The sequence below is a fragment of the Erpetoichthys calabaricus genome, chromosome 1 (genome assembly GCF_900747795.2).
Source record: "Erpetoichthys calabaricus chromosome 1, fErpCal1.3, whole genome shotgun sequence".
Lineage (NCBI taxonomy): Eukaryota > Metazoa > Chordata > Cladistia > Polypteriformes > Polypteridae > Erpetoichthys > Erpetoichthys calabaricus.
In genome coordinates, this window is record NC_041394.2 from 310,028,135 (window position 1) to 310,054,081 (window position 25,947).

The 25,947-nt window shown below is 36.0% G+C and overlaps 1 protein-coding gene across 4 annotated transcripts in view; it reads right to left on the minus strand.

Moving 5' to 3' along the window:
- Positions 1-25,947, minus strand: part of atp2b1a (ATPase plasma membrane Ca2+ transporting 1a) — a 254,802-nt gene that overhangs the window by 45,966 nt on the left and 182,889 nt on the right. For all 4 annotated transcript variants that reach the window (XM_051931431.1, XM_028817370.2, XM_051931437.1 and 1 more), the window contains 6 exons: positions 22,568-22,782; positions 17,839-18,081; positions 4,549-4,790; positions 2,804-3,041; positions 425-604; positions 6-93 (listed from right to left, as the gene is read on the minus strand). In XM_051931431.1, the coding sequence (XP_051787391.1) occupies positions 6-93; positions 425-604; positions 2,804-3,041; positions 4,549-4,790; positions 17,839-18,081; positions 22,568-22,782 (1,206 nt within the window). The remainder of the gene's footprint in view (positions 1-5; positions 94-424; positions 605-2,803; positions 3,042-4,548; positions 4,791-17,838; positions 18,082-22,567; positions 22,783-25,947) is intronic.

A 25,947-nucleotide genomic window follows, 5' to 3' on the forward strand; every position in this document is an offset into this window, starting at 1 on the left:
TTTACCTTTCACTAGTGTATGCTTATCTGTGGGTGAGGATCTTGCCAGTACTCTTAGTTTAGGCCAAATTTTATCTATTCTCTCTTGCTCTATCTTGAGAAGAAAGAAAAAGAAAAAAGTTGTACGGCAAACAAATGAATATGGACATACGAGGGACACTCAAAAAGTTTCTGCACTTTTGTATTTTTGTTGGAAATGGTGAAGGGGGAGGAGCAGTAATTGGGCATTAAAAAGTTGGTATGACATTAGGAAAATTGCATCGCAAAAGAAGATGAATATGTAGAAAAGTGCTTGCAATTTGTTTTTGAAATTAAATAAACAAACAAACAATTAAAATAGAGTTAAAAAAAAAAGAAAAACAAAAGTGCCAAAACTTTTTGAATGTTCCTCGTATTTCTACTTGAAAATACTTTCCAAAACATACCTCCCCCTTCTCATTACGAATTCTTCTGTTGAACTCTTTTCCCTCTAAGCACAAGAAATCATCTCCCGGATGAAGGATTCCACACTTTGTAGCAATAGCACGAGCAGTATTAATATTGTCTCCTGTAACCATACGAACGGTGATACCCGCACGTTGGCACTTCTTTATGGCATCTGGAACCTGAAAAACAAAGAAACATGTTCAGGACAACTTAATGTAATGCCAGAATATCAGATTTTTTTCATAAACAATTTCTATCTTTTTTAGCAAGTGAAAGTTATAGTCAAGAGAAAATGTATGTGGTATATACAGACACAGATGTATTCCCCCAAGTTGCCCCAAAATACCTCAAGAACAAGCAGTGGAATTCTACATCCCTCCTGTATTTCTGAACTTCTCTCTATAATGTAAAGAGTAGTCAGGCTACCCTACACCAGAACCTGCTATGTATACACCAGCTCATTTCTTCATCCTTTAACCTTATTTTTGGAGATTACTGGTCAATTTACCGTACTGGACCACCATAATCTTCTAAAATGCCTGCTAAACTGCCAAAGCCACTGCAAAAAGTTGGTCAGTTTCATAATTGACCTTATCCACAAATGTAAATCCACCATCTTAAGGTACAAGAATCCCAGCACTCTGGATAGCTGCTTCCATATTTACCCAGCAAAAATCAAAGGCTGAAACCTATGCCTTTTTTAAATGCTACAACGCTACGTAGCACTGAAAATATAGAAACTGAAATGGCACATGACAGTAGCCCTAAACCACAATGTACTTGCAGCGCCCTAACCAAAATGCAGTAAGGTACATACTCAGAAGCTGCCTAAAAGTCTACAGTACAGGAAAGATGCTGGCACGGTCACATGAGCTCACTACCACAAAGGGAAAGAGTAGGGTTTAAAGCAGTGCCAGTTAGGCGATGAATCAAATGCTCCCACCACATGTCTAATATTGCTAATTTGATTTTTTTTTTTTTTTTTTAATTCAAGCTTCCCTTTTTTCTTTATCACCTTTGAAAAATTAACTGGTGCAATGAAGACCAAAAAGGTTTGTAAAAGTGAGCATAATACAGGTAAATAAATAGCTGACGAATAATTGGATAACGCAGATTTTAAATACACATAATGCACATTTTTTTGTGAGGATCTTGCTATCAATATGACAAAATTGACAAACAAAGGAACACTGTTCTCAGCACCTTTTCCTAGCTCCCTGAAGTTCTCAAGATAATGAAGTGATTAAATCATTCTAGCAACGTGTCTGCGTGGGTTTCCTCCGGGTACTCCGGTTTCCTCCCACAGTCCAAAGCCATGCAGGTTAGGTCGACTGGCGATTCTAAATTGGCCCTAGTGTGTGCTTGGTGTGTGTGTGTGTGTGTGTGTGTCCTGCGATGGGTTGGCGCCCTGCCCGGGATTGGTTCCCTGCCTTGCACCCTGTGTTGGCTGGGATTGGCTCCAGCAGACCCCCATGACCCTGTGTTTAGATTCAGCGGGTTGGAAAATGGATGGCTGGATGTCCTAGTTCTGCAAGGGTTGTCTTCAGTGGACCATAGTTGGACAACCCTTACTGTCATCCTGACTACAAGGCCAACAGCTTCTCTACTCTGAATTTTCCTTAAGTCTTTCACAGACAGGCCAATGCTGCAATTCATTTTGGCTACTTTTACTTACAATCTTATTCTCCAGTAATTACGAAGATCTCAAAATTCATAGGCAAGGGTGGGTATGTCAGCAGACCCAGTAATATGAAGGCTTTACCGGGAAGCGAACCTGAGTCTCCTAACTGGCTGTGAGGCAGCAGCACTACCACTGCGCCACCATGCTGCTAAAAGTAAACTACGCAAACCCAAATTTAGTTACTTAGGTGGCATACAGGTGATATATAAGAAAAAATTTCAAGACATTGACAGTTTAGAAATATTGTTGAGGGCTTTGGTTCAATATGTATAGAACAATGCACCTTTCAAACTGAGTTGGGACCAGTGGTGAATTAATTTTTTACTGCTCATAGAGGAGTAATTGTGCATACTACAATTGGTCAGATGTTTAAATAAAAAAAGCCAACTAGCTTCAAACTCCTGCTTCATTTGTGGAAAACACCACAAACACAATGTTAGCGATTCAACACACTGTTTCAAATTAAGTATGAAAAAGAAAGGCAAAAATTAGTGCATTATTCAGACTTGTAACCCCTAGATTTCCCCCCACCTCAGTCTATTATAGTCTAGAATAGTAAGAGATTCAATTAAAACTAACAAAGCATTTAAAAAGGTGACCCTACAGATGGGACTTCAATGTTAGTATTACACACCTATTTTGAAACAAAAATATCAAAAAGTTGAAGTGCAAGTAAAAAAAAATTTTTTGATTTTACCTCTGGCCGGACAGGATCTTCAATTCCCACTACACAAATACAGGTCAGACTGTTTAAAATGGCATTCTCATTTTCCCACTCAGGTTCAAATTCTCCAGCAGGAAAATCCCTGTAGGCTACACATATGGTCCTCAGCCCTTCTGAAGCCATAGGTTCAATTACTTTTTTCACCATATCATCTCGATCCCTGGGCCTGAACACCTTAGATTCACCTTCTGAATTGAGAATCTTCACACACCTAAAATGTAAAGATGCTTGGTAAGTTATAAAACCACATGAAGTAAAATGCATCATTTAAAAATTACAGGTAGTAATATTTTAAAGGGTGCACATTTTTCACAGGCAATAGGAACCAGACAGATCTTACAACAACAACTTCTTTTGATTCAATTATCTACCACCTTCTCCTCCTTCATCATCGGCCACCTCATCATGCAGTTGACAAGCCTGTAGTCAGAGCATTGTTAGGCTATGTCCACACCACATCATTTTCATTTAATTGCATAATCATTTCTATTCTTGCCTTTCATCCACACTACCCAGTCATTTTTAATCCTCATAAAAAAAACAGACTTTTGAATTGCTCTCTAGAGCGTTATACTTCTGAAAATGCCAGCTCAGTGTGTTGTAATGTATATATTTCTGAAAAAGCCAGCTCAGTATTGCAATGTACAGAGGTAAACATGTAGACTCTAAAGGCGTTCCGATTTGTTTGTGCTTATTGCATATCCTTTCCCTGACTGGATTCTGCTCATTACATTGTGTCATTCTCTGATTGGTCACCATTCACAGAAGAAAACCATATTCCAACAGACTTAGATGATCATCTTTTCATGGCACTTGTTGTACTGCTTATCTGCATGCATGTAAATTTGTTTGAATGCTGCAATCAAGAGCAGTTGACAATTTATCAGTCCCTAGAATTTTGCGATAAATCCCGTGGTAGGCAGCATTATCACTGCTTCAAGGATTTTCCTGCTGATGCATGCATGCCCATTGGAGGCAAACATCTATGTCATATGCATTTTGAGTCATTTTAATGTGGACGGAGAAACTTTTGTAAAGAATGTAAAAACACAAGTGTGGACAGAGATTGTTTTCAATTAGAAATGCTGTTTTTAAACAAAAAATGTAATAGTGTGGATGCAGCCTTTAGTCAGTTTATTTTTGTCACGTGTAAAATGGAGTTCCAAGTAAACTAAACTGCAGTACTGAAAAATAAAATGATTTGTAATGAAACTCTGTATAAAGAAAAATACAATAGATGCTGGACTTTGTTGTGGTGGAGGAGAATATCATGATTAACAAAAATCACAACAACAAAAAAATAAATCTTGCATATAAAATCCAGCAAAAGGAAGACTTTGCTATGGAGTGTTTTCCATTTCACTTTCTGCATGGGTATATACAGAGATACCTATCCCTTCCTTTTTCATGGAATCAATGAACAATTAACATTTAGGCATTCTTACTTAAAATTGAGAACCACCTGGAACCAGGCTGTTAGCCAGGTTCTATTCCCTGGTGTCAGTGGAAAAATAAGCAAAACATTGTCTTGATTCAATATATGCTAACTTACTTTTTAAACAGTACTACCATTTCCATTTTTTTATTTTCAGTTGCTAATAATGTTTTGATTTTTCTCTTGTACACCAAGCATGATAAACACACAAATTCTGTATAGTTCAGAAGTTATTAAAACGTAAATACACAACATGTCAGACTGAGTAAAATTAATGTCTTACTTTTTTAGAATGATCTCAGAGGCACCTTTGCTAAACATTCGATAACTACCATCAGAATTCTTTAGGACAGTACTCATGGACTTCCGGACTGAGTTGAATGTGTATACTTTGTAGAGATTTTCTTCTGGAATTTCATTCCTCACTGCTTGATAATCTTTTTTCAAATCTAATGTAAATGACAGCAAGGCACATTCCGTTTTGTTGCCAACGTGTCGTGGCAGACCACCTTCTTTCTCTGGGGGCTGTAAAGCAAGAGAATCTTTCACTTAAACTTTCATTTGTTATGTTATTATTGTACCAGGTTTAAATAAAATTCCTAATATTCAACTCACTAGCCAGACTCAATGATGAGTAACATTAATAAGCATAATGACCACTAACATTAGGATTTCATTGAAAAAGGTTACACATTACCATAGGGTCACTGAAAAGGAGGATGCCCAGTAGTGTTATGCATAGCATTCTTCACCATTAGATGCACCAAACAGCTATGCACTGTAAAAAAGCTTGCTTCAATGAATGTTTAGTAGCTTTCATTAAATAATTTCTCATGCAATGAGAAGGACCAAAGGTGGTCTTAGGGCATAATACAATCTAAATTGTTGCTTACTTTTCCCAAAATATCTTTTCTGTTGCAATTAAGTAATCAAATACTTTCCCATGATCTTGCATTCTCATAGAAATTTTAAAATACTTCTCTGAATTCAAGAAATATACAAAGTGAAAACGCAATGCTTTTCCAATAAGACTTGACAGGTCTTTTTCAGAGAGGATGAAAGTAAACACAACATCCACCTGAAAATGCAATGAAGTTAAATTCACTGGTTAGAGGGGAATTTACAGGCTACAGAGATGATCTCTGGGATTTGACCACCAGCTTGGAAATAGCCAGTTTAAATCAATATTTTATTAAACTCATATTACAAAACACATACAAGATATACATTAACAAACACATACTCACAAGCCCTATAGGTCCCGATTCAGTCTATCATTTTACCCTGGTGGGTAATTTAAAAAGCTAATTTGATCATGTTATACATGAATTAGCCAAGGCCAAAAAGGGAAACTCTTACTGCCTTACTGTAGTATCTGCACATTCTTAAGAGGGAGACATATAACTCCCTAGAACTTGTGGCTAAAAAACTGGATGTGAAGAAAAAAAAAGCAGTAGTGTATGAGAATTTGATTGATATGGTATTAAAAAAGAAAGAAAAACAAAGCAAATATTGTACAAATTGCTGTTCTCCACCTGCCTAGTATCCAAATACAAAAAATATTTCATATTTACTAGATGGAAAACACAAGTCTATTGGTGTAGTAGCTTAAAAAAAGTGCCAGGAAAAAAGGTGCTATCCACCTATTAACTTCACTGTGTGGGAAGCCCAAAATTTTAGCATTAGATAACACTGGAATAACATATTTTGACCACTTCCGGCCAAGGGAAATGTGACCAAAGCTTTGTCCATAACAAGATTTATAAAAAAATAAAAAATAAATAAAATATTGATCCCCAAATTATACCCTTTTACTACTAGTGGTCTGCATAGTATTTGCCTGGTTTCTCAAAGTATCCTGGTCTTCTTCCCACTTTCCAAAAATTGCATTTTATTGTGGTAATTCTAACCTTGCCCTTCATACATGTGTAGGTATATTTAAGTAAAGGCATAACTTAAGGGAGAGGGTGTCATTTTACCCCGAAATGATTATAACAAAATTGTCTGTCTGGCTAATCAAAACATATTGTAGGTCCCAGCATTGTAATCTTTAATTCTGCGACACTTGCCTCTCTTCTGGAACTACTATCCAAAATCCCAGTATTGAAACAAGTCAAAAACTGATCCAAATCAACTGATACCCAAGATATAGTATAATTCTATCTAAAATTAAAATCATTCTCATCTGGTGTAAATATTTAGTAACCTGACTTCAAACAAAGACATCTAAAATTTATTTACAGTTTAAAATACTGCTTACTAAACATCAAGGTTATTATAGTTCTGCCTTTTAATATTAGTTTTTATTTCTATATTTTTCTGACCTTGCTTGAAATTCAGTTTAGTTTTCCTTCATCGTGTATTTTTAGTTTTAGTTTAGTTTTTATTTCACAAAAACATTTCTATTTTATTTTAATATATATTAGTTTTAGTAATTATGACATGGAGCGCCTACAGAGTTAGTTTTGTGTCACAATCAGACTGAACTGTACACTTAACAGATTTGGATACGAGTTTAATGTTAGTGGAAGCTTACTACACTACATGGTTTACTATTTGGTTTTGTTTTTGTCTGATAAAAACAAGTATAATCAAATCTAGACACTGAATATGAACAATTTTACACAATTTTATAATTTTTAAAATATTTTCTCATGAAAATCACAGGAGCTTAGGAAGAACAGGGCTCTTAGACATGAATGAGTGTGCAGACCCCACCTAGCTGTATTGAGGGATAAAAGAACAACAAGCATGTAGTGTCAAGGTTAGGGGCAGTGAGTCTTGAAAAGACCACCATAAAGGACAGTAAACCCATAATGAGCAGAGCAAGAGCAGATAATAGGAGTACGGACAAGAATAAAACAACAGACAGCATCTGAGATTAAGAACAACATATACATTATCCAAAACCTGTTTATCCAGAGTAGGACTGCAGGAAATCTGGAGCCTACCGCAGCAGGTTTGGATGCAAGGCAGAAAAAATCCCTGGTATGCAATATGTATGATAAGGCTGATGTTAAGAACAAAAAGAATTGCTTATTATTTCAACTATTTTGAGAGAGAGAGGGAGAAAAAAAAACATTGAAAAAAGGGAGAAATATTTTAAAATATAATTCTGCTAATGGATTACTTTCACAATATCAGGTATATTTGAGTTGTGAATGTGAACTAAAAAAGATAAATTAATAAATATGGAACAAATACAAAAACCCATTAGTATGTTTAGTTTTTCATCACTTGTCAGACTCTCTACCTTCATTCGTATCGCTTCGTTGTTAAACGATGTTTTTAAAGCAAAAGTGATTGGCCAGCAACAATATGCTGATCTTGTATGATGACCTAAACTGGGAGTGCTCTCCCCTCGACTTTCTTGTATACTCAGATATGGGGATGGATATTTGAGGACTAAACCGCAAGACAATGATTATATTTTTATATTATGTACATTAAGGAACCACCAACAAAAAATCCAATTAATAATATATTGAACAATTATTATAAAAGTAAAGTTGAATAAATTGGACTCTGCAGTTGTATAAATTAAAAAAATAAATAAATAAATCAAATTGAGTATGTGTTCAGGTAAAGTACCACTTCCGGGTGATGGATTTGGCCCAAAACTTAATACAGATCTATAATTGTGGTGTAACAACCACATGCTGAATTTCATCCATCTATCTAGTTGTGTTTTTGAGTTATCGTGGTTACACACACACACAGACAGACACACACATACACGCGCGCCCGTACACACACAATTCCAAAAAACAGTATTGTTGGACATTGGTTAGTCTATAACGTCAAGATTTATCAAAATATCAAGGTTGAATTTTTTCATGATTACTATACTTTCTCTGTACTTCGTATATGAGAAAGTAAAAACAATTTCTCCTGTGCGAAGTGGCAGGTGAATTGCTGTCAACAAAAAGCACACAACTGGGAAATAAACTGAAATGTTACTCACTAGTGATTTTTCTGTCCATATGGTAAACATTTTGTTGACCAGCACTTTCTGATTGTAGCCGTTTGAATTATATCTTGATATACAACAAGCACAAAGAAAGGCGGCACACAAATCGCTTTCTATTTCACATGCTTTACGCACCTGCACTCAGCTTGCTCTGTCACCGCAAATGCTGTGTGAACAGCCGCCCTCCTTCACCAGCTGCCGTTCACTGGATGAATATATGCGGGCTGCTCGTAGTGGATGACTTTCTGTTTTAGAGTTAAAACTTTCAAGGGTTAAAGACGAACAGCAAGAATATTCACTCAGAAACGAAAACTTAAAATATTTTAGTAAATTATTTTATTTCAGTTAGTCTTTCCAGCAACTTTAATAGCTTCGTTTAGTGTTAGTTTTTCATTTCGGTTTTGTTAAATTATTTTATTTCAGTTTACGAAAATGTTTTTTTAATGATAGTTTCAGTTTTGATTTTAGTTTTTGTTAACTATAATAACCTTGCCCACACCCATCCCTCCCCCCCTGTAACATTGCAGCAGTTCGCGCTATAGCCTTACAATCCGATCGCTGTATAAACACTTTTTAAATGAGTTTTAAGCACAGGGGGGAAAAAAAGGAACATTGGAACAAATCTGAACTTTACTTAAAAGCGAACCAAGAAAGTAACATTACAGGAGTTCAAGCTAATAGCATTACAACCCGATCGCTGTAAACACACTTTTTAAATGAGTTTTAAGCACAGGGGGGAAAAAAGGAACATTTGAACAAATCCAAACTTTATTTAAAAGCCAACCAAGACAGTAACACTGCAGGAGTTCACGCTAATAGCATTACAACCCGATCGCTGTAAACACTCTTTTTACATGAGTTTTAAGCACAGGGAAAAAATGAACATTTGAAATAAGGGAAAAGTAACATTGCAACACTTCTCATAATTAAGTCTCAATAATTCTCACCACTCTTCACTTGCTTAGAAGCCATGGTTAACTACAAAAGCACACAAAATACTGTAGAGCACAAAGAGTTCACAGGTAAAGCACACACATCTGACTGAGAACAATGAACAGGGACAGGCTGAACACGTGCTTAAATATAGTAATCGGTGCATATGAACCGGAAGGGAAATGAAATAGAGCACAAAGACTTCACAGCGAAAGCACGCATGCACGGAGAACAATGCAACACGTGCGGAAATCATCGGCGCGCACAAACCGAAAGGGAAACTGGCTTGTTCGTATACCGAGTGTGTGGTTGTGAACCGAGGCAAAAGCTTGGCGAACTTTTTGGTCGTAAACCGAGTTGTACGTGTACCGAGACGTTCGTGAACCGAGGTTCCACTGTATATTTTATATATATATATATATATATATATATATATATATATATATATATATATATACACACACACATATACATACACACAGTGCATCCAGAAAGTATTCACAGCGCATCACTTTTTCCACATTTTATGTTACAGCCTTATTCCAAAATGGATTAAATTCATTTTTTTCCTAACAACACACCATAATGACAACATGAAAAAAGTTTACTTGAGGTTTTTGCAAATTTATTACAAATAAAAAAACTGAGAAATCACATGTACGCAAGTATTCACAGCCTTTGCTCAATACTTTGTCGATGCACCTTTGGCAGCAATTACAGCCTCAAGTCTTTTTGAATATGATGCCACAAGCTTGGCACACCTATCCTTGGTCAGTTTCGCCCATTCCTCTTTGCAGCACCTCTCAAGCTCCATCAGTTTGGATGGGAAGCGTTGGTGCACAGCCATTTTAAGATCTCTCCAGAGATGTTCAATCGGATTCAAGTCTGGGCTCTGGCTGGGCCACTCAAGGACATTCACAGAGTTGTCCTGAAGCCACTCCTTTGATATCTTGGCTGTGTGCTTAGAGTCGTTGTCCTGCTGAAAGATGAACCATCACCCTAGTCTGAGGTCAAGAGCGCTCTGGAGCAGGTTTTCATCCAGGATGTCTCTGTACATTGCTGCAGTCATCTTTCCCTTTATCCTGACTAGTCTCCCAGTTCCTGCCGCTGAAAAACATCCCCATGCTTCACTGTAGGGATGGTGCCAGGTTTCCTCCAAAGGTGACGCCTGGCATTCACACCAGAGAGTTCAATCTTTGTCTCATCAGACCAGAGAATTTTCTTTCTCATGGTCTGAGAGTCCTTCATGTACCTTTTGGCAAACTCCAGGCGGGCTGCCATGTGCCTTTTACTAAGGAGTGGCTTCCGTCTGGCCACTCTACCATACAGGCCTGATTGGTGGATTGCTGCAGAGATGGCTGTCCTTCTGGAAGGTTCTCCTCTCTCCACAGAGGACCTCTGGAGCTCTGACAGAGTGACCATCGGGTTCTTGGTCACTTCCCTGACTGAGGCCCTTCTCCCCCGATCGCTCAGTTTAGATGGCCAGCCAGCTCTAGGAAGAGTCCAGGGGCCTCATGTATAAATAACCCCGTGCGTAGAACTCACACTATAACATGGCGTAAGCACAAAAGCGGGAATGTGCGTATGCACAGAAAAATCCAGATGCAGGAATCTGTACGTACGCAAACCTTCACGTTCTTCCACCAAATAAATCCCGATCAGCGTGAAAAGTAACGCATGTGCACGCACCTTCTGTCCCGCCCCAACTCCTCCCAGAATTACGCCTCTTTGAATATGCAAATCGATATAAACAGCCTTCTGAGAAAAGACAATGGGAAAAGCACGGGGGAAAATATAAGAATTTCAGCGAAAACCAAGTGGAGGCAAAGGAATAACGTACTATTTGTTGGTTTAAACAGTGGTATAATCAACAAAATGAAGTTGATCGAGTGACAGAGTGTCGGAGAAACTCGAAAGCTCAAGTTCACAAAGTCGCACAGTGCCCGAAATAAAAAAGAAATCACATATCAATGTCGCCATGAAAAGGCAAGTCATAGCCCACCGTCTGAGTGTCATATGAAAGCTTATTAGGGTACAGACAAAAAAAATAGGCACACAGTGGGGAAAAAAGCACAAAATGTCAACTTTAATCTTGAAATTTCCACTTTAATCACAGTTTATTTTGCCATTAAAGTAGAACATCATAAACTTCATTTTAAAATTGTTAAATTTACTAGTTTCTCAAATCCCATTGAAACTAAAGTAGGACATTAAATGCTTTGTTCTGTATTTGATCTTTTGTGCTCTGTGTGTGAATCACTACCTGCTTCTTAAACGGACTTTCTCTTTCTCTGACAGGACACATAATCCATTACATTCGTGATATTACAGCTCTCTGAATAATTAAAATACTGAGATGTATACGTCATATCTTTTTCATGATGATAGGAATGAAAGCATGTTATTAAACATGGGAACACGGTGGAGCAGTGCTTGTTCATATCTCACGCAAGAGGCTTGCTGCGCCATGCGCGACCTTCAATGACATAATTTATCACAGCAGTATTGTCTCTTTCAAACGTACTAACCTCCAATTCCTGTCCTTACTTTTCTTTCTCTAAATACCCAATCGCCACACAATCAGCTATGTAATAGACGTGAAGCCATTTGTAAGCTTAGAATGCCGATTCTTCAAAACTTTTAAGGAACATTGAAATATCTTCGTAGTACATGTTTAATTATTCTATCCGTCTATCTTTCCAGTGTCGCGTTAGCGCAAGAATACAACGCAATGCAGGAACAATCCCTGAACTAGCTAGCTCTGCAGCACCGTGTCCTCACATGTTTAATTATTAACAATACAGATTATTTAAATGAAGTAAAAGTTTTAACTGTATAATATAATCAACATATTTTGCTGCATTTCATCTTAAAAATGAATACCATCATCATATGTAAATATGCGCTTTATAAAGTGGCGCAGGTTGTGCAATATTATAACTGTAGTGCAAGTTTACAGTGAGTTAATTGTACTTATAAGTAAACAGTTCTACAAGGAGCACTTGATGGACTGATTGATTGCGTTTAGAGTTCTTGGGATGAAACTTTTTCTAAACCGCGAAGTCCGTACTGGGAAGTCTCTAAAGCATTTTGCCGTGGCTGAGTCAGCGTCTGCTTCATGCTGTATACCAATAATTCTCTTTCCGATCAGCTGCTGCTGTTATTCCCCACTCAGATACAGTGATATAAACACTCCGAGTGGTGCAGTGAGAGTAATATGGAAAAAGATGATCTGCTGTGACAATCCTTAACGGGAGCAGCTGAAAGAAGAAGATGCAGTGAGAGTTACAACGCTAAAGCAGTTATGGTATTTGGAAATACTATGGCTATTCCCTGGACCATTATATTGCTGCAGGTTTATTACAATCAGATGCATTACACTAATAAACAATATGCAGTTAGTTTCAGTGTATTTATAAAGCCACGTCAGGAATGTGGAGCTAAGAAAGAACACAGGAACAGTAGCACTGCTTTGATGCTGGGTGCCGCCAGTCTGCAAAACCGAGCAGTGAAATTGCGTACGCCAAGGTATGAGGTACCGTGGAAATGTGCGTGACTTTACGCCAAGTTTAGGTTTTATACATCGCGATTTTGAGCGTGGAAATGTTCGTACGCAACATTTCTGTGCGTACGCACCGTTTATACATGAGGCCCCTGGTGGTTTTGAACTTCTTCCACTTACGGATGAATGAGGCCACTGTGCTCAATGGGACCTTCAAAGCAGCAGAAATTGTTCTGTAACCTTCCCCAGATTTGTGCCTCGAGACAATCCTGTCTCGGAGGTCTACAGACAATTCCTTTGACTCCATGCTTGGTTTGTGCTCTGACATGAACTGTCAGCTGTGGGACCTTATATAGACAGGTGTGTGCCTTTCCAAATCATGTCCAATCAACTGAATTTACCACAGGTGGACTCCAATTACGCTGCATAAACATCTCAAGGATGATCAGGGGAAACAGGATGCATCTGAGCTCAATTTCGAGCTTCATGGCAAAGGCTGTGAATACTTATGTACATGTGCTTTCTCAATTCTTTTATTTTTAATAAATTTGCAAAAATCTCAAATAAACTTTTTTCACGTTGTCATTATGGGGTGTTGTGTGTAGAATTCTGAGGAAAAAAAATGAATTTAATCCATTTTGGAATAAGGCTGCAACATAACAAAATGTGGAAAAAGTGATGCACTGTGAATACTTTCCGGATGCACTGTATATGTATATATATATATATATATATATATATATATATATATATATATATATATATATACACACACGAGGGGAGACCCAAAAATAACCGGAAATATTTTTAAAACGTGTTTAATTTAATTTTCTGTACAAACTCCTTCAAAGTACTCTCCATTGGCGGAAATACACTTATCTAACCGTTTGTTCCATTGTTCGAAACATTTTTTAAATTCGTCTGAAGTAATGCCCATTAATGCTCTGGTCGTTTCTTGTTTTACGTCTTCGACGTCAGCAAAACGCCTTCCTTTCAAGTCCTTTTTCATCCGAGGGAACAAAAAGAAATCACACGGAGCTAAATCCGGTGAGTAGGGTGGGTGGTTCAGGGTTGTCATACCGTTTCTTGCCAAAAATTGGCGAATGCTGAGAACAGTGTGAGATGGAGCATTGTCATGATGAAAGAACCAATCGCCCGACTCCCACAAATCAGGGTGTTTCCTTCTCACACTGTTGCTCAACCTACTTTTACAAAACAATTCACTGAACACAAGCACAACCTTCCAGACTGATGGCACTTGGCAGACTGACTTGTGAGGAGTGTAACTAGATCGTCCTAGCGGCCCAACCACGTACTACAAGTATCAACCTAGCAACAACAAAATTCTGGTTATTTTTGGGTCCCCCCTCGTATGTATGTGTATGTGTATATATATATATATATATATATATATATATATATATATATATATATATATATATATATATACACATACATGCATACATACATACATACATACATACATACATACATACATACATACATACATACATACATACACACACACACACACAAATAATGCCAATTTATTTATATACCACATTTAAAACAAAATAGCAATGCTGTGGCCAAAGTGCTTTACAATAAGAGAAGAAAAAAAAAAATACCACATAAATAGAAATAAATGAACATGGGGCAGCACGGTGGAGCAGTGGTAGCGCTGCTGCCTCGCAGTAAGGAGACCCGGGTTCGCTTCCCGATGGATGGATGGATGGATGGATGGATGGATGGATGGATGGATGGATGGATGGATGGATGGATGGATGGATGGATACTTTATTAATCCCAAGGGGAAATTCACATGTTTTCCCCGTGTCTGCATGGGTTTCCTCCCACAGTCCAAAGACATGCAGGTTAGGTGCATTGGCGATCCAAAACTGTCCCTAGTGTGTGCTTGGGGTGTGTGTATGTGTGTGTGCGTGTGTCCTGCGGTGGGTTGGCGTCCTGCCCGGGATTGGCTCCCGCAGACCCCCCGTGACCCTGTGTTTGGATTAAGCGGGTTGGAAAATGGATGGATGGATGAATGAATGGGTGTACTCACTTTTGTTGCCAGCGGCTTAGACATTAATGGCTGTATGTTGAGTTATTTTGAGGGGGCAGCAAATTTACATTGTTATACAAGCTGTACACTGACTACTTTACATTGTATCAAAGTGCCATATTTTCAGTGTTGTCCCATGAAAAGATATATTTACAAAAATGTAAGGGATGTACTCACTTTTGTGAGATACTGTATATATAGCATAAAAGATTAAAAATGATGAAATAAGATTACTAAAATATACTTTATTACAACATACCTTTCAAGCTCAGAGTGACTACTTGTTTTTAATATTTTTATTTTATTAATTTTCATTGTAATCATTCCATACAAACAGATCAATTTATAACCCAACAAAATTTGAAAACAAATCAAACCCCACCCCTGAGAAGGAGAGCTTAGCTAAAGGAAAATTTCTTTAAGCTTTTTAATAAGGCAACATTAGACAAAAGAAGGGGAGAAGTAAATATCTATATAAATAAGAGATAGAGAAGGGAGTTAAATGCAATAATAGTTAATTCTCTTATTCTAAAATAATATTGATTAAATCCTGCCAAGTTTTGAAAAAATTTTGTACAGATCCTCTAACTGAAAATTTGATTTTTTCCAATTTCAAATAATATAAGTCAGTGGGAAACCGATGTTTTATAAGAGGAGAATTAGGATTCTTCCAATTTAACAAAATAAATCTGCGTGCCAAGAGTGTAGTGACTACTTGTTGTGTAGTATGTGTGAATAGTTTACCTTTAAGTATCCAGTATCTAAAATAAATATCGGGCAGTGTGTACAGGTGTGAAGATTTACAAAACTCTGTTAGCAACCTCCATGTGCATCCTAGTATAACCTTTTGCAATCAGTATGGGCACTACAAACTTTCCATGTACTGTATCATGTCATGCCTTCATTTTATTCCATACAGAAAAAAATCTTTGGGAGAACTCTTTTTATAGTGGGATAAGGAAAAATAAAACCTACTGGTAATTTTGATATTCACATTTCAATAAATAAGTAATAAAGCAATTCATGGTAACATGTCCTTTAAAATTAGTTAAAAATCAATTTTGCTCATTTCTGGCGTCTATGTAATGTACACATATTGTCATTTTGGTACATTAAATACAATTATTTAATTAATTAAATACCTAGGCTTTTTACTACAATTAAACTGTCACTGCTGATGTAAGGCTGCATTTTAAATTGGTTAACAAAAGCAACAGTGAAACAAATGCATGCTGATTACAATGGTTTTACTAATGATTAGGAAAAGATGTACCAATTTTAAAAAAAAAACCCTTAACATATCAGATAGTTCAACAACCACACAAATGCTTACATCCCCTTAAAAAACACAGATATCCTTCTTGTCTATCAAACCCCATTTAGAGCAGGAATACACACCAGTTTCTAGCACAGTAAAATATAGTTGAGTATCTGCATGCACACCATATGTTTCAGACTGACATACGTGACAATAACCTGTATGCAGGTCCACTCACAAACCCTGCACTTAATACTGAACATACCAAAACAAGTAACAATTGAATTCAACCTAAGGTCTTTTACAGTTGATTCTTATCCTCTACTACCTCTGCCCATACAAAATGAGTGTTTCAGTCTGCAATCCCCAATTTGTAAATCAATTACAATTAATTGTTTTTTTGAAGATGCAAGATGTGGATTCAGAACATATCAAGCAGCCTGTTTTACACATTTTGCTATGTTGCAGGATTGAGCATTTTATTCTTTCCCCTCACATGAAGCAAAAAATCCATACCATCAACGATCACTGCAACACTCCACCATTTAGAGTGGCCAGAGAGAAGCATCTTATCAAAAGTTCGCAAAAAGGCACCTAAAGGACTCTCAAACTTTAAGAAACAAGATTCTGTGGTCTGAATAAACACAGAGCAGCATCATGTCTGGTAGAAATTGAGCACTGCTCAGCACCTGTGCAATACAATTTCAAAAGTGAAGCATGGTTGTGGCAGCATCAAGCATTAGGTTTATTTTTTTTAGAGGTAGAGACTAGACAATGTTGAGGAAAAACTGAACAGAATAAAGTATATCCTTAGTAAAAACCTGCTACCGAGTGATCTGGACCTCAGACTGAACTGCAGGGTTTACCTTCCAGCAGGAAAATGACCTTAAGAAAAGACAACACAAGAGTGGCTTTGGACAACTCTGGTAGTACCTGCTGAGGTGCCCAGCAGGAGCTCGAACTTAACCGAACTGATTTCTGGAGAGACATGAAAATAGCTGTCTAAAGACAGTCTCCATCTAACTGGATGGATGGATGGATAGATGGATAGATGGATAGATGGATAGATAGATAGATAGATACTTTATTAATCCCAAGGATAGAGCTTGTGGGGAACTGCAGAGAAAAATAGCAGAAAATCCCCAGATACAGGCATGTGAAACTTGTTGCACTTCTTGCACTGTAATTGCTGCTAAAGGCCCTTCATCCAAAGCACCGACTAAAGGATCTGAATACTTGTGTCAGTGATTTTAGGATTTTAGAAATTTTTTGAATTTTTTTTTTAAAATAAACTGTTTTCACTTGATCATTCCGGGAAAATTGAGTGATGCTTGATGTTGGGGGAAAAAACTGAAATAATTTTAGTACAAAACATGAAAACTGAAGGTGTCGGTACTTTCTGAATTCACTGCATGTATTTGTTTGTTTAATACACAAAATAATATGGTTATTATTAATATGGGGGGGGGGGGGGGGGGGCATTCTTCAGAAATGTATGTGTGAGGGCACTTCTCAAAAGTAAAAAATTGCCAAGTATTTGCAATTTACAATGAAACACAAAACAAACAAAATATGAACGATGACAAGATAGGCTCTGATGGAAGGATGACAGGTATTCATAAGAAGATGAATACAATTATACAAAAATATTTTTTGTCTTAAGTTTAGATACTGCCAAGAAAATCACTTCTTACCAGTGGCTATAACAAAATAACCCTAATACAAGATGGAGATACATAAAACCAAACAGTTCACACTTGTCTTCAAATAGTTTGCAATACTTCATTTTTTATTTTAGAATTATATTCACAATGTCAAAGATGATATTTTAGAAGTTATTATACTTACCAAAATTTTAGTTGTGTAAGCACAGTTGACTGCAATCCCATTAACTAGAAGGTCCAGTGTCTTATCAGGAATTAAATCAGGTTCAGGGATTTTTCTATAATGTTTATCTGCAACATATACCTGGACTACTGTCATCCTATTCATTGTAAGAGTTCCAGTTTTATCTGAGCAGATGGCAGTTGCATTACCCATTGTTTCACATGCATCCAGATGTCTAACCAAGTTGTTATCTTTCATCATTTTCTAGAAAGAAAGAAAAACAATGTTTTATTTTTAACAGTTCTCCAGCTTTTAGGCTAACGGGTTAAATAAATGTTTACATTTATAAAACAATATTTAATCACAGTAAAAGAACACTACTTGCACTTGAGTATATTTAACTAAAAATGTTTACTGGAATAAACCTATTTCAGATAAAATGAGTAAAATAATGTATCCAGTTACAAGAAAGGTAGGTAACACTGATCTTACAACTCAGCTGAGGTAGCAGTATTTTGTCCCCAAAAATACGATACTTAAACTTAATTAACAGTAAGGCTTATCAGCCTGCAGTACAAGTTCAACATTTATTTCTTATTGAAATACAGCAAGGCAATTTCAGCTTAAGACAGACAAATAGAACTTTATTGGTTCCAAGGGGGGAAATATAGCAAACTGAAACCCAGGAATACCCACACTTTTTAATTCATTTGTTTTCCAAGGCAACTTTCAGGATATGTTACAACTAGTTGTATTCATTTTCACAGTTAAAGCACAGATAGATTAAGTGAATTTCTTGGGGTTAACAGTGAGACAATGACAGGAACAGAAATAGCATCCTTGGGGATTTAAAAGGCTTTTTTTTTTTTGCCCTAACCAGCAATCTTTTAAGGTGGTGAAATAATTTTATGGTGCTATTAACACGATGCTTCATGACCGTCAAATTTGTTTGTGTTATTAATCACCTTAACATATTAATGGAAATGCAACAAACAACTGATAAGTACTAAATACATAAGCAGGAACTGCTTAACTAAAAAAACAAAAAGCATAACTAAAAAAAAACACCAAAAGTTTACTTGGTGTAATTAACATTCTGATTAACACAAAGAATTTAATTGAGAAACAATGAGTTAAATATTCAAAACAGAAGAATAAAAAACTAATTAAAGCATACCCACACAGTGGGTCACAATGTCAAACTGAGAAACAGATCATAAAATGAAACTGGTATGCACTATTGACCACTAGAATAGCCTTTTAATTAGGAACTCAATTGGACTGAAAAAACAGAGCTTTTCACAACCAGTCCTGCCTACCACCGGACCAAAGGTGCAATGCAGATCAAATTTAATAGTTAAAGCTTAGCAACAAGGGTAATGGCAAACCGACATAGTTGTTGTCTATGATTAGACCCATAAGGCGGCTTATGAAAGGGGGGAGGGGAGATAATTTACTAATACCCAACACATTATAATAATTAAAATATCTCTATCATAAAAAAAAAAAAAAAAAAACTTGGGATGAGACATCTTTTGGAGAGAGACACTTCAGAGAGACACTTTCACGTCCCACGACACGATCAAGTCAAGTCATATTGACATATTGGAAGCAAGTCCGTGAGACGGTGACCTTGGCAAGTCACACCCTACTTACAAACATTTTCAAACAAGATCACGGTCATCTAACCCCTCAGACTAAGTGAAAAAGAAATAGCTGCTCTAAAGAAATTAAGATTAATTAAAGATGACACGTCCACGACTAAGCGAAGAAGAAAGATCTGCAATGTCTATCGCAACATTACATTATTAATGCATATCTAAAAGTCGAAGCTAATCATCTCTTCTTTAGTAAATCGACTCAAGCAAAACTTAGAACGGAACATATGCAAGGTCTCATTGATTATGTTCAAAATTCAAATATCAATTGTTCAGACAGATTCAAAATAGATTATCATCATATCAAGGTAGTCCAAGAGCATCATGATGCAATGGCAATATCCTGAACTATCGGTCGGCCAGATTTATTTACTACAATGACGTGCAATCCACAATGGCCAGAAATCTGCAGATGGAGAACAATGCCACTGGCTACATCTGCTCTGGATATTCCCACTTTCATAAGTAGATTGTTTTATCAGAAAGTCTTATTTTTATTGAATAAACTCAAAACAGTGTTCGGTCAAATCAGAGCATACATTTACACGATCAAATTTTGAAAACGGGGCTTGCCTCACATGCATTAATTGGTTACTTTGCAAAATAAATTATTAACTGCTGATGATGTAGATCGGTTTTGTCTGTGCTGAAATTCCAAACAGAGAAACCTATCCTGAACTATGGTACAGTCATTAAACACATATCTCACTGACCACATTTAAAAGATTCAGCATTTGGGACTCAAAAGAAAAAAAGTGTTAAAAGAAATTTCCAAAAGTGTTTGTTCAAACAACAGATATGACTAAGGTTGGCTTTCCTGATTTATCGCCGAAGAAAAAAATCATCACAAACAACACAGTTATCACGGAAAGAAAGATGGTACAATTGTGATACAGTGATCCCTCGCTATATCGCGTTTCGCCTTTCGCGGCTTCACTCCATCGCAGATTTTATATGTAAGCATATTTAAATATATATCGTGGATTTTTTGCTGGTTCGCGGATTTCTGAGGACAATGGGTCTTTTAATTTCTGGTACATGCTTCCTCAGTTGGTTTGCCCAGTTGATTTCATACAAGGGGACGCTATTGGCAGATGGCTGAGAAGAAAGCCAACTTACTTAATCTCTCTCTCTCTTGCGCTGACTTTCTCTGATCCTGACGTAGGGGGTGTGAGCAGGGGGGCTGTTCGCACACCTAGACGATACGGACGCTCGTCTAAAAATGCTGAAAGATTATCTTCACGTTGCTACCTTCTGTGCAGCTGCTTAGTGAAGCGACATGCTGCATGGTGCTTCGCATACTTAAAAGCTCAAAGGGCATGTATTGATTTTTGACTTTGTTTTTCTCTGTCTCTCTCTCTCCCTGCTCCTGACAGAGGGGGTGTGAGCTGCTGCCTTCAACAGCTTTGTGCCGCAGTGCTTCGCATACTTAAAAGCCAAACAGCCCTATTGATTTGTTTGCTTTCCTCCGTTTCCTTTGAAGAGGAAGATATGTTTGCATTCTTTTAATTGTGAGACAGAACTGTCATCTCTGTCTTGTCATGGAGCACAGTTTAAACTTTTGAAAAAGAGACAAATGTTTGTTTGCAGTGTTTGAATAATGTTCCTGTCTCTCTACAACCTCCTGTGTTTCTGCGCAAATCTGTGACCCAAGCACGACAATATAAAAATAACCATATAAACATATGGTTTCTACTTCGCGGATTTTCTTATTTGGCGGGTGGCTCTGGAACGCAACCCCCGCGATGGAGGAGGGATTACTGTACTCGGTAATTCAATGATTGTACTATATAACCTGCATTTGCTCAAACGATTCGATTATCATATTAATGTCGAGTATTGTGCATCAGTTATGAGTATTAAGTACATCTACAAGTATATTCATAAAGGGCATGATAGAGTACGCGTAACTTTATCGAAGGAACAGTCTCAGGACGAAGTTCAAGCATATTTAGATACTCAGTATGTCAGTGCAATGGAAAGCGGGTGGCATTTAATGGAATTGCCAATGCACGGTAGAAGTCATTCTGTTGAATTATCACGGATTCATTTACCAGGTCAGAATATGATTCAATTTAAAGAGGGCGAAGAAGCAGAAAGCTTTAGAGGTAGTGAAAAACAGAAATACAAAATTATTGGCTTATTTGAACTTAATAAAACAGATGTACTGTAAATGCAAAAGCATATACGTATATGCAAACTCCTCAATATTACACATGGCAGAAACAAAAAATTTAAAATTGTTGTTACGTGAACAGAAAGGAGCACCGTCATATAAAGATGTTCTAACTATAGATGGAACTACGTACGGTACCTTTCAAGAAGCGGCACGAGCAGCTGGGTTATGTAAATTGGACGAGTACATGTTTGAAATGATGTCTGATGCCACTTCTGTAATGATGCCTGACAAATTAAGACACTTCTTCGTGTACTTAATTATGACGGGTGAAGTTGATGCTTTACAATTACGGGAAGCATTCAAAGGACCATTATCTGAAAAGTCGAATGAACAAACAGCTCTTTCGATCATCAAAGAAATGTTAGAAGCAGAAGATTTAATGTTGCAGCAAATTGGACTTCCACAAGAAATTCACAAATCAGTGGTAAAGAGATAACAGCAGGTAAAAATTTAACTGTGGAAGACCATAAAAAATTATATCAGAAAAGTTAATTCCAAATATTGTTTTTACTGAAGTTTTAAAGTAAAAGTGAACATAATGCATATGTAACAATTACCATGAAAAAAACAATCTGTTTAAATTGTATTTCAACAAACCCGGGTGTTGGCAAGCAAAGCGAGCAGAGGGCGGAGCATCCTATTAACAATAATGAAAAAGAAATTCTTTAGTCACTTGACAACTTACCAATACCCAACACATTATAATAATAAAAATATAATAAAAAAGAAATTCTTTAGTCACTTTTGACAAGTTCAATTAACAAGTATTCAGTTAAATTTAACTAAAACTGATGGATTAAAAACTGAGTTGATAAAATAAATCTGGCAAAAAATTAAGCAAACATTTTAACCACACAAAATGTCATATTAATATAAATTAAGAAGCTACATGACTTTTACATTTTTAACTTACTTTTACAGAGTATGCCAGTGAAATTGTGACAGCAAGAGGCAGACCTTCAGGTACAGCTACTACCAACACAGTAACACCAATAATGAAAAACTTCACAAAATACTGTATGTATATTGGAGTGCATTCTTTAAGCCAGGGCAGCTGCTGAACCCAGAAGGTATCGATGACAAAGTATAGTACAAGGATAATGACGGTAATTGCAGACATCACCAAACCTGAACAAGACAAATAAAAGATTTAATATATTTTACCTTAGGGCAGAAAAACAAATTAGCTTTAAAGAAAAAGTCATCAATTTTTAAACATGTTGATTTCATCTGATATACAGTGTCTTATGAAATCTTTAGTTATTCATCCACATTGACAATTTAGAAGGAATCATAGTAGAAATCTAGCTCACAGTCCTACACAGCACTCTGTACAAGTATTACACCAAAAGCCTTACTGCAGCACATCTTAATAACTAACCAAACTAGGATATACTAAAGTCATAGATAAATAAAATGTACCTAATACAGTAACTAAAGATGCAAAGTTATTTCCATTAAGGCAGTCATATTATACCAAACTTATGGTTCAAATACATTAAAAATGAGTAAATATTTAAATAGTTAAACATAGGTTAAAGTACCATGTGCTACAACATGTATGTTTGTATTTAACATGCCTTTGTATGCTTAGTTATTATTACTACTAGTTATGCATAGCATGCAGGACTTGTTACTTATGCACCAACATTCCCCCACAAAAAAGGATTTTCTGAGTGTGGAAAGTGAAATAATCCAAGAGAAATGTGGAATTGGGACCTTTCATATGCCTGTAATAAGTATACTGTAAGTATATAAAGTATACTTACTGTATATGAAACCCATACAAAATCGATCAATTACATAATCAGGTTAAACACATGTTACTTTAGTCCTCCACAACCTCCAGTCCTCTACTCTGCTGTGTGCCTTTTCTGTTGGTGAAGAAGATGTGAAGCCCATGCTCATTTATTTTTCATATAAGTAGGGGCACCATGAGTTTTTTTTTTCATGCATTACAAAAGGAATTACTTAAAGTACTAGATGTTGCACTGTAATGATCTTTTTACGTATTCCATTTTCATTAACAAAAATTCTGCTATTCAGTATGAAAAAAAAAATAAAACACACAGCAAAAAATAAATTATACAGAATTTGGTAATTAGCAAGAAAGCATTCAGCAGGTCAGAAATACCCCGTTTCAGAAAAGATGTATTCAAGATTGACTTTTCACAAGCATTCCTGGAAAATAATTATTTTGATTTATAAAACACATGAATTTTGTAGAATTTTTCAGCATTTGCCACTGACTGAATACATATCTAAACATCAGCAATTAAAACAAATTAAAATTTAAAATGACAAAACAGAACAGAACTAAGCTGCCTCGAAAGCTTGCATATTGTAATCTGTTCAGTAAGCCAATAAAAGGTGTCATTTTGCTTGACTTCTTGTTATTTCAAAAGAAATACTTTTTTCATAATAAACAATGATAATGGGTTTCAGTTCAGTCATTACAGTTACTGTGTGCATTACTTTGGGATGCTTAGATCAGATTTTTTTTTTTTTTTTTCCCCCGTTTTGGATACCAATCACTGATATGTTACTGGATCAACAGTTTGATACTGTTGTTTTTTTCCCCCTTTATCTCTAAAACACTTAGCACCTGCATAACCAGATGTGGAGAAGCCTTATATTCTATATTAAAATTTTAAATTTGGTATTTTTATAAAAAACTATAGACTACACGTGTTGCCTGTTCAATTTTTACTAACAGAACAACATTCTGTATGCTTACTGTTCTGTGATCAAAAAAAACTATCCATAATACATATGGGATAAAAGAAAATAAAATGCTTCTCATAATTACAAGCTATCACATTGTTTTAATTTCAATATGCTTACCTATAATGTACTTATCTGAAACAAGGCTTAATTAAAAAAAAAATATGAACAACAAAATATATACAGTATATTCTCACGTATTAATTCAATTCATTGATACTCGAAGTTACCCAGCTGAAATATACAGTAACTATATATGCACTTAGAGGTTTTTATAACTTAATATTAATTGCACTACAGCGTTTTTGTCATAAATATATTGATAGATAGACAGATGTAGAAAGGGAGAGATAACATGCTTAAAGGTTTAGAAGTAAAACAGACAAATTTTACTTTAAAGGTAACAAGCCTATTGTTTACTAAGCAGCAAGTTCAAATTTTTTCTACCTGAAAATGTGAGCTGCTATACTTAACACAAGCGTGCTTACTGTCCAAGTTTAGACAAGCAATGTTTGTTTTACTTACGAGAACAAACTAAAAAGGTCTGATTTCATTAAAGAAGCCTTTCTTGCAGTTTGTCTAGCTGCACAGAACTCCTCCTTAAATTCCTTTTCCACAGTTTATTACTCTACTTTCTTTTAATGTTAAGGCTAATATTTCCTCTCTAGAAAAGTCATCCTTACTACTCTCTTTACAGGAAGTTCACAGCAAAAAAAGCTGATTTTTTTTTAGGCCGATACAGGTTTCATGTTACCGGATTAGCCAATTCCAATATTGATTTTTTTCCCCCTTTATTCCTTTAAAAAATTATTTACACCAGGTTCCTGCATAAACAGATGCACAGAAGCCTTGTCCTAAATTAAAGTGCTAATTTTGGTATTTTTATAATTATAGACCACAGGTGTTATTTGTTCATTTAGGCTTATTGTTCAGTGGCCATTAAATTACATCAATTAATTACTTGATGTTGGCAATTAAACACTTCTTAAATGTACAGTAAATATACATGCACTTACAGGTTTAACTAATTTTTAATCATTAACTGCACTATAGGTTTTAATAATATTTAATCATTAATTGCAATTTAGCTTTGTTGGCTGTAAAAATATACATTTACTAAATTTATATAGGGGCTTTTTGTTTTCTTCAGTGTACCATCTAGACATTCAAAAATTCAAACTGTAGTTATAAATATGGACTACCATTTTAGTTATGTAGTACTTGTTTCTTACCAAAATGTATATTGGATGAAACACAAAAACAAATGGCCACAGTACAGATCTTTAAAAAGCCACAAATGTATGAAATGTCCATAAGATGTTCATCAAGAACACATCACCTAACATGCTTAATATGTTTAAAAGTAAGATACATTTTGCTCTTAACAAGTGTACTGTTTATTAAGCAGCATTTTCAAATTGCTCTTTACATTTTGTTTTCCATCCAATTAAAAATGTAACCTACTGTACTTAACATAAGCTTGCAGTTCAACAAAATAAAGACCGAATTTATTAAAGTAGCTTTTCTTGCAGTTTGGGTAATTGCACAGGACGACTTCTCAGATGCTTT